General features: G+C 42.7%; 1 protein-coding gene across 2 annotated transcripts in view; it reads right to left on the bottom strand.

Moving 5' to 3' along the window:
• The window catches only part of CDH15 (cadherin 15), an 81118-nt gene that overhangs the window by 19465 nt on the left and 45110 nt on the right, over nucleotides 1-16543 (bottom strand). Inside the window, exon 1 of one of the 2 annotated variants that reach the window (XM_075189048.1) lies at nucleotides 10368-10505. The exons of the other annotated variant lie outside the window; for it this stretch is intronic. Coding sequence (XP_075045149.1) covers nucleotides 10368-10421 — 54 coding nt within the window. The 5' untranslated portion in view covers nucleotides 10422-10505. Of the gene's footprint in view, nucleotides 1-10367; nucleotides 10506-16543 lie in introns of those variants that run through there. 2 annotated transcript variants of the gene reach the window in all.

The following is a 16543-nucleotide window of genomic DNA, read 5'->3' as shown; positions in this document are numbered from 1 at the left end:
TCTGTACATTGTACATTCCATTATACATAAAATTGCCTGAGTGTGGAAACACAGTGACCACCAATTTTGATATCCGAAATTGGACTGGGATGGACTGGATTTTGATAATAGAGTTGAACCTTACTTGGGTGCTGGTAGGACAGGGTTCTAGTAATCATGGTGGGAGATGCTTAGGGCGCGCGTTTTAGTCTTTAGTGAAGAAAAAGTGAGAGACGCTTGTAATGTTGACCCTGAACATTGACAGTGATCAAATAACAGCAGTGAAAGGCAGGGCAACGTCCAAGATGTACCTAAAATAATAATAATGTGATGGGTGGGGTAATGTACAGAATTGGAGATTACAGCTGAGGGTATCTGAGTGGGAGATGGAACAATTTAGTGTTAAGCAAGTTCTGTTTTAGTAATGTGACTGCTAGATCTCTGATTTCAGAGGGAGACCACTGGGACACGGAAAAGACACAACTTCTTACACTGACGGGACACACGTGTTATGTGTTTAGACCTTGGGAAAACCATGCGTGTATATTGTAATATTATTACACTCCTCCTCCCCTCTACTGTCCCCGGCCGGGGCACACGTGGACGGGCAGGGGGGAGGGACTGGCCATCTGATTAGCTGCTAAATACATAATTCCCAGGGCTGGTGCCAAGGCGCCCAGCACAGTGTCTGATAATATACACCGCTCATGATATTATGTGCTGTGTCTGGGAATGTGCGCAGCCTGTTAACATTATACAGACCAGCCATTACTGTAATAATACTCCTGGGGGCATATTTGCTAAACTGCAGGTTTGAAAAAGTGGAGTTGTCGCCTATAGCAACCAATCAGATTCTAGCTGTCATTTATTTAGTGCATTCTACAAAATGAGAGCTAGAATCTGATTGGTTGCTATAGGCAACATCTCCACTTTCTCAAACCCGCAGTTTAGTAAATATACCCCCTGGTCTGCGAAGCGTTAAATCACTATGTTGCCCCCTATTTTATTTGTTTATCAGCCTGTCTTGACTTGTGGACCAAAAAGTTTATAAACCTTTACTGCAGGGTCGCTTTGAGTGACAATTGCATATTGCATCATAGAATAACACAGTGAAAAGTGTAATAAGAGGCGTTAAACAATTGCAGCGCAGGATTATTGAAAGATGATCGATTTTGCACAGTCTGCCCGGCTTTCAGTGAAGCACGTTCTCATTGTCTGTGAGTTAGATGGAAGTGATTTTTCATCATTGTTGGGATGGGAGAGGATGTGGTTCCCAGCTCCCCCCTCGCTTGGGCTATTCCAAATATGTCCAGCTGTCTGCCTCTCATATTTACAGTGCGTTGTAGGAGGGGTGGTAGAAGGTTAGAGCGATGGGCAGAACAATGTGGAAAGAGGGGGGGGGGGATCTCAAACCACATCTCTCCTCCAACATCCGACAGTATAAAGATTCCCATATAAATCCAGTGTAATATCTGACCACTTTCTAGCACAATTCATCATCATCACCATTTATTTATATAGCGCCACTAATTCCGCAGCGCTGTACAGAGAACTCACTCACGTCAGTCACATTTGTGGTTTTATTTGGGAAAAAGGCGATTGTTTGGCAAACATTCACTATTCAGAAAGATGATTGTTTGTAAATATCATCTGATCAATACATTATGTGAATAATCAAAGCTTAGCCAAGCAACTTCGGATAATGTCAGATAGAATGAACGTTTTATTTTTAGGTTGTTTTCCTATTCTGAGGACTGAAGCAGATTAGAGTCCTTCGTCAGAGCCTTATTTTCTTTAGCATTTTTCTTCGTCTGGTTTTACAGATAGTCCGACAGAAAAAAATAGTCGTAAGTGAATAGACTTTCTTATAAGTAAAGCTCCATTTGTTCACATATACCGTCCTGCCATTTGTGTTCCTTCCCCGTAAATTCTCCCAGGAGACTGTACCATACCATGTCTAAATGGAGACACGTTTATAGTCCTCACTGAGTCACAGATACAAAACATTCCTGGCATTTTACGGCTGTCATGGATTCCTGTCCTGGGGGGTGGGGGGGTCAGGGCATCAGGGGAACCAGAAAATAATTAGGACTCTCATCCAGGGGGTTCTAGGAGTATATAATGTGACACACGCAAGATAATAGATCTCACAATACTGTAATAAGCCATTCTGGATTATAATGATTCAGTTTATAAAGACCGCCAACAATATCATCTCTTCGTGTTTGCCTGGGTTTCCTCCGGGTGCTCCGGTTTCCTCCCACACTCCAAAAACAAACTGATAGGTTAATTGGCTGCTATTAAACTGCCCTTAGTCTCTCTTGATCTGTGTGTGTTAGGGAATTTAGACTGTAAGCTCCAATGGGGCAGGGACTGATGTGAGTGAGTTCTCTGTACAGTGCTGCGGAATTAGTGGCGCTATATAAATAAATAGATGATGATCATCATCATCATCTAATATACATCATATCTACAGAACTAAAGAGGAAGTCACAGGAAGTATACAAGCGCCACAAATATAGTTTAATAAGTAAAAGAATATGAACTAATAAATGTTTTTCACAAACAGCATAGTGAATATACATATTATGTTCATATCTATGTCAAGTGCAAAGAAGAAAAAAACAACAATGCCCACATAATATATCACAATATATAACATTACTCATACTGCATCAGTATAAAAATAATGTATGTCAGTGGATTGGTCTAGAAGTGCTAAATGATATACTAAATCCATCAATAAACAAGTAAGAGAGTGAAAAGAACAAACCAACCCCCCCCCCACAATTTGTCCCCCATAAAAATGTATCCCTCTAAGCCCACAGGGAACATTCACACAAACAATGGAGGTAGCAGTAGTGATGTCTGTGAATGGACAGTGGTCCCATCGTTAAGTAAGTTGTGGGTAAAGCCCTCATATAAACACCACCTTCAAAATGTACCTGATGATTGCTCACATTGGAGGCGGCCATCTTGTAGGCTAAACCAACATGCATGTGCACGAAGCCCACCAACTCACGGGGGACCGGAGACCCATGAAGAAGGTGCCTCAGTGATGGTACTAATCTGTAGTGAGCTGATGGGCTGCATTCTAAAGAACTTTAGGTTCAGTCCAGAAAATGGCTGCCTCCATCGGTACACTATAATAGAAAACTAGAACGTAAAAGCTTTCCAGTCGTTAAGATCTCAGGAAATCTACCAGAGAGTCCTTACTCTGCCAACACGAGCTGCACCCCAACTAAACGACGGCCGCTAACATGCACTGTCCGTTCTCAGGTGACCAGCGACATCCAGGCCTATACAGGTCGTCAGCTGACCAGGTCTTACCTTCCAGTACAGCAATCGGCCCTCCAGAGCCGTAACTTACAATTGTAGCACCCAGGGCGAGAAGGAAAACTACCGCCCCCCCTAGCTCTCAATTTTAACCAAATGAACCTAAAATATTCATAAACTGCGCCCCCTTCAGCGTTGCGCCCTGGGCTGTCACCCCTCTCGCACAGCCCTAGTTACGGCCCTGCGGCCATCACCTTTATGCTACAATATATTTTTTATTTTAAATTAAGAAAAGTGCTTCATTCTCTTAACTAAAGAGATGCTATAAATCATAATATTTGACAGCATTTTAAATTAATCCCCAGAGGACACCATCGAATCTCTCGACATTCTGTCACCTCGAAGCGCCACTATCCTGTCATGTCAGATTATAATGTGCGATTTTACATTCTCCTCTTCAATACACCTTATAAAGCTCAGAGAGCAGACAGTGAGAACTGCAGCGGAAGTACAGAAAAAAGAGGAGTTTTATTCTGCAGCTGATTAGTGCTGAAGATTAGGGACATTTTCAGGGACCAATGTATAGCCCAGGACAGTCCCTGGATATTAGGGGCAATTGGCAGCTGTGTGTCCTCCATATAACAGTGCACGTTATCCATCCACAATACCTGCATGTGCCCAGGATGTAGGGATCAGCGTATAATGAGGGCGCACTCAGGTGATCTGTTTTGTGGGAGTAGCCCTTGACCTTGCGGAAGGTATAAGTGCACTTTGGGAGAAGACCCCATTTTCTCGTGAGGTCCCTGCAGGATTTATAATGGTCTCTATAATACATACAAAGGTATAACTTTAGCTGCTGCCTCACGTAGTAATCATATAAGGTCTACGCTATCAGTTTACAAAATTAAAAGAAATTATATAATGAGATTATAATAAACTAAACTAAAGAGCAGATATTAATGTACCCGGTTACACATTGATGTCCTTATCCTTAGAATACCGAACATTCCTATGGACAAACCTTCATATCAGCCTGGATGCAGCTGCCAAAATCACAGAGTTGATTTTCAGTCCTAGTATAAGGAACAGGGATAGGACACATATAAAATGAACCAGATATGGTGAGGATACTATGAATGTACTGAGCCCACAGATGAGGATATGTATATGTATATATATATATATATATATATATATATATATATATATATATATATACATATATATATATATATATATACACACACCACTAGACTGCATGTCTTACTAGTATTACAGAATACAGACTGTGATATAATGGAGACTTAGGATAATATCACATAGTGCTGGGTAATCCCAAGTATACAATAATGTGCCATTATCAGGATAATATCACATAATGCTGGGGAATACCGAGCATACAATAACGTGTCATTATCAGGACAATATCACATAGTGCTGGGTAATACCGAGCATACAATAACGTGTCATTATCAGGATAATATCACATAGTGCTGGGTAATCCCAAGTATACAATAATGTGTCATTATCAGGATAATATCACATAGTGCTGGGTAATCCCAAGTATACAATAACGTGTCATTATCAGGACAATATCACATAGTGCTGGGTAATCCCAAGTATACAATAACGTGTCATTATCAGGATAATATCACATAGTGCTGGGTAATCCCAAGTATACAATAACGTGTCATTATCAGGATAATATCACATAGTGCTGGGTAATACCGAGTATACAATAACGTGTCATTATCAGGATAATATCACATAGTGCTGGGTAATCCCAAGTATACAATAATGTGTCATTATCAGGACAATATCACATAGTGCTGGGTAATCCAGAGTATACAATAATCTGTCATTATCAGGATAATATCACATAGTGCTGGGTAATACCGTGTATACAATAACGTGTCATTATCAGGATAATATCACATAGTGCTGGGTAATACCGTGTATACAATAATGTGTCATTATCAGGATAATATCACATAGTGCTGGGTAATCCAGAGTATACAATAATCTGTCTTTATCAGGATAATATCACATAGTGCTGGGTAATACCGTGTATACAATAACGTGTCATTATCAGGATAATATCACATAGTGCTGGGTAATACCGTGTATACAATAACGTGTCATTATCAGGATAATATCACATAGTGCTGGGTAATACCGAGTATACAATAATGTGTCATTATCAGGACAATATCACATAATGCTGGGTAATGCTACATTATCAGGCAGTGTTGATGAGTCGATACTTCAAAGCAATGACCCGAATGAACAATATCAGGCATTACTAGTGGCTATATAATGCACAGCGATCTGACTGAATGTTATCAGGCATTACTAGTGGCTATATAATACACAGCGATCTGACTGAATGTTATTAGGCACTACTAGTGGCTATATAATGCACAGCGATCTGACTGAATGTTATCAGACATTACTAGTGGCTAATCATGGTGAGAGATGCTTAGTGAGATTGTCCTATACACAGCTTCCAGATAGTAATGCCATTCCATTACACTGCATTTCTTTCCTCGAGGTATGGGAATATATATACCTCCCGACTGTCCTGATTTGAGGTGGCTGTCTGGCCAATTCCGATTCCAGGACAGTTGAGAGGTGCGCCCTTCAATACGCTTACCAGCGGCAGGTGGGTGCAGCATTGAAGGGGTGTTTTTGGAAGAAAGGAAGCCAGCTGCCCAAGGGTTATCCATGCCTTTGGGCAGATGTGGTACAAACCATAGTGACATGACAACTCCCCCTCTCTGTGCACACCTGGCCCCTAGTCCCTGAATTACATTGTTGAGAGGTATGCATTAGTAGCTCTTTCTTATGGGATCATTTATATTTTTGGCTTAATGGTCCCCTAATAATCTACTTTCTTAATCAAAAAGTAACCGGATAGCTCCGGTATCCTGCGTGGGCAGTCTGTCCAATTACTGATGTTGGTTGGACTTCTAATCAGACTGGGGAACCTACTGGCTGTTGCTCAGGTCCTTAGCTCTCTGCTTGTCTTCACACTGAGGCCAACGGGAGAGAACTTGAGCCCAATAACTCTGCATCTGCTGCACAAACCTCAATCCCCACCTGTACAATATGTCTGCGGTCTGCGTATATATTGCATAAGCTCTGTTTATAAGAAACTATTGTTACATTTGGATAATATTTATTTCATCATGATAATTAAAGCTGCGCAGTCCTTTAATCATTACAATGATTGCATCGTTTCACCTGCATAGTTTTCTTTTGGTCTGTTGATTTTATATTAATAACAAGATATCATTAATCTATTCAGACAGATAAAAGCTGGGACACATCTGTTTCAGATCAGAATACCATGAGATACACCGGAATTATCATAAAAGATTCCCATTCATCAAACTGCTACCTCCAGCAGGGTTGGTTATACCTCTACTGTCTCTTTAAAGACCTATTATAGTCTGGTAACTGTTGCTGGTGACTTATTATGGCCGACATCTGGACACACTCAGCAGAGTTCAGACTGCAGTATCCACTATTTATTAATCAGCTGAGGTAGAAAATTGGTCTATATAGAATCTGTATTATGGAACGCTTAACTTTAACAGCAGCCAATTTCCTTGTATCCGTCCAGCACAAGTTAGACAATGAAAGATAATCTCTGATTGGCTGCTCTGGTTTTAGTGCAGATTTCATCCTTTGTGCAATTTTAGCAAATAAGCCTAATTAGGGCTCTTTTACTAATATTTAGATGCAAGATGTGCACTAAATAATACCGGCCAATCACACACTTACTTTAATTGTCTGACTTGTACTAGACAAATTAAAGCTAATTGCTGATTGGTTGTTGTGGTTGAGTACAGATTTTGGCCCTAAATGCTAAATGTTGGTAAATGAGCCCTAATATAACGTACAGTGCCTGAAAAGCACATGTTCTCATCAGCACTTAGGGCTAGATTCACTAAACTGCGGGTTTGAAAAAGTGGAGATGTTGCCTATAGCAACCAATCAGAGTCTAGCTGTCATTTATTTAGTACATTCTACAAAATGACAGCCAGAATCTGATTGGTTGCAATAGGCAACTTCTCCACTTTTTCAAACCCGCAGTTTAGTAAATATACCCCTTAGCCTTTCAACTATAGTCGTCTACTCTGTTGGAATGCCCAGGTGACTTCCAAAATTAGGGCGAGACCTCCTGGACTAAGAAGAGAGCAGACGGCTCTCCTCGAGAACGCTTATCTGCCACAAGGTGGGTGGGGGACAGGATTCCCTGCCCACCTCAGTGATCCCTCAGTCACCATGCCCCTGCCAGTTAGTGTATACTGGTTGGGTGTGGCTTGATGGCATGTTGCCACGCCCGTTCAATGGCACAAACTGTGAATCCAAGCCCCGCCCAGCTCCACTCATCTCCCGAGAGGGAGGTAGGAAAAGTACTCAAGTATACTGTAAATTTTGGTAATCCACAAAATAAGGAAACGTGGTCTCCAGAGGCTGGAATGGGCAACCTCTGACACTCCAGTGTATCACGTGTGCAGTTACCGTGACTGTGAGCAAAGTTTTGTCACCTGTGGATCAGCATTAAGCAGAAGCAGATAGATCTGGATGTAACACACACTGTCCCATTATTAAATTGAAATAATTGTCTTATTTTCATGCTCCTTACATATAAATCTGACTCTTCAACATGTGTATAACAATCCCTTACTAAGAGAGGTTATGAATGAGAGGGGAATTACTGTACAAACCTGTGCAACATACACATAATCTATGGGCAAAAACACCCAGTGAATCAGTACTGTCATCATCTATTTATACAGGGCTACTTGTAAAAACTCACAATCTATAGTCAACAAATGGGAAGAAGTGGTAAGACCATATGGAGGAGAAAAGGTGGACCAGGATAGTTGGGTAATGGCTTCTGTGAAGGCATTGGTATTTATGGTAGGGATGAATGGAAGGATGAGAGACTGGGGGGTATATTTACTAAACTGCTGGCTTGAAAAAGTGAAGATGTTGCCTATAGCAACCAATCAGATTCTAGTTTTCATTTTGTAGAATGTACTAAATAAATGACAGCTAGAATCTGATTGGTTGCTATAGGCAACATCTCCACTTTTTCAAATCCGCAGTTTAGTAAATCTAGCTCTTGGTATGATTGAGCAGCTAGTGGATCCCAGAGATGGGAGCAATGCTAGAGAATGGCATGCATAGGCAACAGGGGAAGACCACTAGAATCTAGTTGTCTGCTGAACCCAGTAATTCCATTTGTCGGTCGAGACCTGCAGGTTAGTATTAGTCGATCTCTGGATGTTCTCTGTGCCTCCATGCTGTTCTGAGCATGTGCAGTAAAAATAGCAGAGTGGGGGGACTATGGTGAGCAGGGGCTTCAGAGGGGGAGGGGTTGACCCCTCGGGTGGGGTTAACCCCTCCCCTCTCAGTGCCTTAGCTGCCATAACTACCTCCTACCCAAAACACAAATTATAGATAATTCTCTTTTATACAAATCAAAATGTATCAACAATATAACATCTAATAGGCTGTTTTACTAATAGACAATGAAACACATAATTAATAATTGTTAACGTTACTATGGAGAAGGATCGGATATCACTGTAGGATATAGGTAAACACTGAAGAATTAGACGGATATCAGTAAATCAGCAAATAACTAAACCTCTATTAATATCTCCACTCGTGTTAAGAAATCATTGTCGAATTTTACAATCACATAGGGAGCGATCTAAAATAGTATGTGACCAACTGTTTGTGACGGCCATATAGCGTTAAAGATTAATTGGTACATAGTTATTTTGGATTTTTGGACTGGTTATGTAAGATATCCTTTGGGTAAATGAAAGAGCTTGGGGATTTATTATCTGTAAGTCCACCAAAATGATATCACTGATATCTAACTGATGTGGGATTGGTAGAAAAAGCTGCAAGTCCCAAGGATAAGATTCTCCTTCCTTATCCATCAATTCAATAACAAACTGAAAAATCCAAAACCACAAACTTTTCTCATAGAAACATAGAAATAGAATTTGACGGCAGATAAGAACCGCTTGGCCCATCTAGTCTGCCCGTTTTCTAACCTATGGTAACCTCAAACCCTATGAGATCCTTCGTTCTTTGTAAGGATATCCTTATATCTATCCCAAACATGTTTAAACTGCCTCTCATCAGAGGCAACTCTTTTGCAAAATGCAGCAACATTGTTTCAACAAACTTAAAAGAAAACAATAAAACAAATCTAATATGTTGTAATGGGGGAAGAGGGGAGGATGTCAGAACCCAAACTGAATTGAAATAGATCTCCAGCAAATAGGTAGATTCGATTCAACTGTAATATATACTAGATTATCCCCTACTGTACATTATATGGATATTAAAAGCCACGGAGGAGTTCTGTGGCCATATAAAAACACGATGCTGTAGGCCGAGGACTTTAATACAGGTAACAGAAATCCCAGGCGACTTCTAATATCTGCCATGATTAAGAGGGGGGGGGGGGGGGGGGGGAAGGGGCACTAATCCCTAAAACACACAAGTCATCCTAATGAACACTGAATCGATGGCATCAGAACGGTTTGCACAGATATTCTATACAGGAGTTTATACACTTATTGACATCGCTTGTGTATTACGTTATTATTTTATCACAACGCAACAAACAAAAAAGTCTGAATCTTGTTATCAATTATGGGAAACTAATTTTGAAAATTGTGCTATTCTTTTAAATGTGATCTTTCCATTTCCTTGTACTACATCTTCTACAAGATTTATTGTGCAGTTTAAAGGACCAGGCGATATGTGTTATAGAAGAAATACTGGGCTATAGTTGTAACGATGGCCTTTTATCCAAACAATTACAAATTATTGGGGCAGCATAGTAGACCCTTTGAAAGGTCATCTGAGTATCCTCTACTTGGAATCTGTTCTTTAAACTCATTACTTCTAAATGTATTTATTTTTTTAATAGGATAGCAATAGGGATAGCAAATATTTTTCTCTATTCTGTAAGGACTTCCTAACAAACGTTTCTCATATACCAGAATTGTCCCAGAAAAGGGGGCACTGTAACAGAGTTTAGGGGGTTGGCAAAATAAATAAAAGCTTCTTACCTGCCACCAGAAGGGCACGAGAAAGCACATGGCCAGCGGCACCCTGCTCTCCATTCTCTCTGCAGCGATGTTCTCTCTGTGGGAAAGGGATGAGGGTCTGTGTATGTCTGGCTCTGTCCCAGAGTCCTTCTCACTGTCTGACTGACAGCACAAGTGTGGGGAAATGTAACTTTACTCCACTCTGAGGGGTGGGAGGGGGATTCACAGGGGTGTTGGGGGGGTGTATGTTGTGTGTGTAGAGGGGGGGGGGGGAGAGGGGTCTGCAGCTGTGCCTATTACAGACTCTGCTCTGTTCAAGGTCACTTCCCGGCTCCTGGACCCCTGTATTCTTGGGGTGACCCTGTAGTAGGGGGATGCAGTTTTACTCTAACAAGCCACCTGTCTCTAGATCAACGTTATCACAATCACATCGAGTCTTATACCCTGACGTGGGGTTATAAGAGTCCTGTGATGAACTGTGGTCCTTTATTACTAAGCCCAGAATTGCTTCAAATCTTTCATCATCATCTGCGAAGTGTGCGCTGTAAATCCACCAAGGATGACTAATGGTCCAGATAGGACAACAATATTTAGAATTACAATGTGGGCTTTTTTTTAAGTAAAGCAAAGAATCACTGCAGATAGCCAAAACAATCTCACCGCAGTAACTTATAATGGCCATAACAATTTCACCTATTCACCAAAACCATTTTAATCCTCAGACATAAGTGCGAAACGTCACAAATATAAAAGTGACATAAAGATCTACGGAAAAAACAAACAAAATGAAAACAGTGTAGCGCTAAAGGTTCCTTTGGACGTGAAGGGTTAAAGCCGTGTGGGCCCGTAAAGTGTTAACATCCTGCTGTTTAAATTTAAAGGGAAAATAGATATTTCAGATGTTATCCAGGACAAACTCCAGATTTTGCCATTACCACGATATTCAGATGATATCACCGTGGCTGGTAATGTTTAGTCATTTAACTCAGTCAGGGCCGGACACAGATATATTCTGGGGGTACACGGCGGGATGGGGCCTGTGGCTATATGTTTATTGTGAGTAAACACCAGGAGAGGCTAATGAGCGCTGGCCCGGATCTCAGCATCCGTGCCACCCCTGGCACGGTGGTGCCCGTTAGCAATCAGAGAGTGACGCACACCAGGGAGATGGGAGAGGTTGAAACAGCTGTTTCGAGTGACTCACACTTACTAAGCACTAAGATCAGTCAGCCGTAAACAGCTTGAGAGAGATAAAACATACTTGCCAACTTTTGTTGGCTTCAGGGAAATCCGGGGGAGTTGGCCGTGCGGGGGCGGGGCTTGATGAATCGCATCATTTTGGTCCCGCCTCCTAAACAATTGTCACAATTTTGGCCAATTACAGCAGGGGGCAGGGCTAAGATGTCGCAATATTTTCGTCACTAAGCCCCGCTCCCACCACTTAACTATTGCGGAGACGAGAACCGGGAGGTTGCCCTGCTCTCCCGGGAGGTCTCCCAGAAATGCGGGAGTCTCCCAGACATTCCAGAAGAGTGGGTAACTATGCGTTAAAGAAAAGCAGCTAATGAATCTCTAGAGACTGAAGTGTCTTTTAAATTTTTGTCTCCATTACTGAAGTCATATTGTCTTTCCTGTCAGTCTTTTATTAAACCTTGGTCTCCATGAAAATGGCCACCTCCATAGGCATCAATACATGGACATAGGACACAATTTCTGAACAGTGTCATCATGCCACAGATGGCGAAGCCAACCACGTCTTGTACTGGCTCAGCATCAGGGAGAATGCCAGACTCTTCAGGGAGTGAGGGAGGTCACCCCTATTTCAGGGAGTCTCCCTGACATTCAGGGAGAGTTGGCAAGTATGAGATAAAGGTATTGTTAATTCAGACTCCTTACTTCATCCTCAATCTCCGTTTCATCAAAAAGGGTTTGAAAAGCTGCACATTACTAAGGTTTTAGAAGAAGAAAGGTGAATCAGTATATTGTTCAGGGTTGAGTAAATGTATGTGCTAATGGTACCCAAATACAGAACAATTTGATTGTTCCCAATTTGACTAATATGATTCCCACACAATCACATCTGTGACCAATTTAACCATACACAGGACAACTGAACAGTAATAGTTACAGCGAGAATATCTCTCACACACAATCAAGTCATTCCACACAGGCAATAATCTGATCTGTTTATCCTCCTGTATGATAATGCTACCCACATAGTGTACCGGGGAGATCTGAGCAGTGGCCAATGACTGCACTCACTGCCACACAGCGATTATTTGCTGTGCAGATTTTTGGCAAACCTGAAGAAAAGTGCACCAAATGTAAAAGGCATGTAAAGCGCGACACCAAAAAAAACCCGTTTATTCTAGGGTCATGCCTAGTGGCGTTTTTACGTGAGTTTCGTTTGTGTTCCATTTTCCAGAACGCATCTTGTTATATTTTTTGCATATACCGCATTTGCAAATTATTTGGTCAGCCAGATATATTGCCAGGGGAGGAAGCTGTTCTAAAACGCAAGTCAGATGTAGCAGGTACATTTTGTTTTTTCTTTATACGTATTTATATAAGGGTTTTAAAGTAGGAGTATAACAAATCAATGACATAAAGTAATTCAGAATGGTGAGAGACCCATTTGCAAAAACTGACCATGATGGCCTGGATTGGAACCAATGCTTCTTGCAAATTATCTAATGATAACATTGACAGTTTAAAATCTAAATTGTAATTCATGATGCAAAATCAGTTCCATAGTTCCCATTCCCATTCTATTTCTAATTTATTAATTAAGTTATTTAAGTTATCAGTTATTTTAATAGCTTACAAGGGTGCTATGCATTGTGTGGCGGTCACAAGGGTTCTATGCATTATGTGGCGGTCACAAGGATGCTATGCATTGTGTGGCGGTCACAAGGGTGCTGTGTATTGTGTGGCGGTCACAAGGGTGCTGTGTGGTCTTCTGCTGCTGTAGCATCCACTTCAAGGTTGGATGGACTGTGCATTCAGAGATGCTCTTCTACATACCACCCATGGTTAATTGAGTTACTATCGCCTTCTCTCATTAACAAGGCGTTTCCTCCCACGGAACTGTTGCTCTGGTTTGAGCACCGTTCTATGTAATCTCTAGAGACTGTTGTGTGTAAAAGTCCCAAGAGATCAGCAGTTTCTGAGGTACTGAAACAACCCGTATGTCACCAACAATCATTCCACAGGAAAAGTCACTTAGATCACATTTCTTCTCCATTCTGGTGTTTGGTCTGAACTACAATTATAATTTTTGACCTTGTCTGTAAGGGGAGGGCTGGCAAATTTTAGCCCAAGAGGCAAGACTCACTCAGCAGCCTATTAGGAGCATTTTAAAGGAAAAAAATGCAGGTGGTCCAGGTACCCCCAGCCCAGCCAGATCCTGAAGTCTGCGTGCTTTTCTGCCACATAATTGACTGATTAGATATTTGCATTAACCAACAGATGTTCAGGTATTAAATAATAAAGTGGACAGTGAATGTTTATATATTAGGATTAATATAGATACATACAATAAACCCTGTACTTTGTTCAATGTTAAAAACCTGAAAATTGGCATTTTTCATGCATGTTTTTTGTTAAAGCACATTAAAAATAATCAACCATCGTTTGTATGTTTGTCTTCAATGGTCAATAAAATAACATACCTTTACCTCTCAGCTTTCCCGATTCCATCAGGATAGTCCTGATTTTAAGGGACTATCAGCCAGGAGATCGTCCGGGCATGAGGGACAGCTGGGACGTATTTCAACTCTTCACTTTACATACATGCCGTGTGATCCAGTTAGTGGTCTACTCTTTATATAAGGGAAGATGGGAGGGAGATGTAGGTGGTTGGAGGGAAGGGCAAGCTATGCCCTCCATGGTGCTGGCCACGCCCACACACAGATGGCCACACCCACACATCACTGGCCACACCTCCGGTGGGATGGCACTTCTCACAATAGGACCTTTATAATTTTCAGCCCAGGGAACATTTCCCTCAACACTCCGAGCGAACGTTGTGCTGTGTGAGCTGTGGCCTTGTTCTGTTAAACCATGTTCTGTATCCACATTGTCCAGTTTGGGGCGCAGAAAGGTCTTCAACATTTCAACATACCGGTCATAGGTCACAGTTACTGTTGCACCACCTTCCTCAAAGAAATATGGGCTGATCACACCAAAGTAGACAACTACACACCAAACAGTTACGCGTTGAGAGTGGAGTGGTCGTTGGTAGAGTTCACGAGGGTTACCTTCAGCCCAATAACGAAAATTCTGCTTGTTTATGGCTCCACTGATATGGAAGTGAAGCCTCATCGCTAATTAGAAGAACGGCTGCAGCAGGAACCTGTTCAAGAATCTTCTCACTTAGGGCTTTGTGCTTGGCATAATCTCCCTCACTTAATTCTTGAACCAACATCATTTTGTAAGGATGTAATTTTTAAATCGGCATGTAAAATTCTGCAAAAACTCCGACTTGATATCCCCAGTGCCATGGCATGGAGGCATGGTGATATCCCAAGTACCATGGCATGGAGGCATGATGATATCCCCAGTGCCATGGCATGGAGGCATGGTGATATCCCCAGTACCATGGCATGGAGGCATGGTGATATCCCCAGTACCATGGCATGGAGGCATGGTGATATCCCCAGTACCATGCCATGGAGGCATGGTGATATCCCCAGTGCCATGGCATGGAGATCTCCCCAGTACCATGGCATGGAGGCATGGTGATATCCCCAGTGCCATGGCATGGAGGCACGGTGATATCCCCAGTACCATGGCATGGAGGCATGGTGATATCCCCAGTACCATGGCATGGAGGCATGGTGATATCCCCAGTGCCATGGCATGGAGGCATGGTGATATCCCCAGTACCATGGCATGGAGGCATGGTGATATCCCCAGTGCCATGGCATGGAGGCATGGTGATATCCCCAGTACCATGGCATGGAGGCATGATGATATCCCCAGTACCATGGCATGGAGGCATGGTGATATCCCCAGTGCCATGGCATGGAGGCATGATGAAATCCCCAGTACCATGGCATGGAGGCATGGTGATATCCCCAGTGCCATGGCATGGAGGCATGGTGATATCCCCAGTGCCATGGCATGGAGGCATGGTGATATCCCCAGTACCATGGCATGGAGGCATGATGATATCCCCAGTACCATGGCATGGAGGCATGGTGATATCCCCAGTGCCATGGCATGGAGGCATGGTGATATCCCCAGTGCCATGGCATGGAGGCATGGTGATATCCCCAGTGCCATGGCATGAAGGCATGGTGATATCCCCAGTGCCATGGCATGGAGGCATGGTGATATCCCCAGTGCCATGGCATGGAGGCATGGTAATATCCCCAGTGCCATGGCATGGAGGCATGGTGATATCCCCAGTACCATGGCATGGAGGCATGATGATATCCCCAGTACCATGGCATGGAGGCATGGTGATATCCCCAGTGCCATGGCATGGAGGCATGGTGATATCCCCAGTGCCATGGCATGGAGGCATGGTGATATCCCCAGTGCCATGGCATGGAGGCATGGTGATATCCCCAGTACCATGGCATGGAGGCATGATGATATCCCCAGTACCATGGCATGGAGGCATGGTGATATCCCCAGTACCATGGCATGGAGGCATGATGATATCCCCAGTACCATGGCATGGTGATATCCCCAGTGCCATGGCATGGAGGCATGGTGATATCCCCAGTGCCATGGCATGGAGGCATGGTGATATCCCCAGTGCCATGGCATGGAGGCATGGTGATATCCCCAGTGCCATGGCATGCTCATGAGCGGAATGCCTTGGTGATTGCTGATAGGATGCTCTCACTGCTTCCACATTTTCTGGTGTTCTAACAGGCCTAGGTCTGCCAGGTGATTTTCTTTTCAGTGTGGATCCAGTTGCCCAAAGATTAGAAATCCATTGCAAAATTGTTTTCCGATCAGGCAGATGCATTTCGACCTAGCGCGAAGCGTGTACGGAACGCTCTCTGAGTCGTTATCACAGAACGGTTGTTCTCATAATACGCTTGAACAACAAAGCCCCGATCTTCACCGATCCAATTCATGATGGGTACTAAAAACGGCAGAGCCTAACCTACCAAATTAAATCTACCCCACCTCTTTACCCCCACTACAGCTCACACAGTGCCCCCTCCAATTATGGGAGA

The sequence above is a fragment of the Mixophyes fleayi genome, chromosome 10 (genome assembly GCF_038048845.1).
Source record: "Mixophyes fleayi isolate aMixFle1 chromosome 10, aMixFle1.hap1, whole genome shotgun sequence".
NCBI lineage: Eukaryota > Metazoa > Chordata > Amphibia > Anura > Limnodynastidae > Mixophyes > Mixophyes fleayi.
The sequence above is the reverse complement of the archived record's forward strand: the minus strand, read 5'-3'. Positions and strand labels throughout refer to the sequence as shown.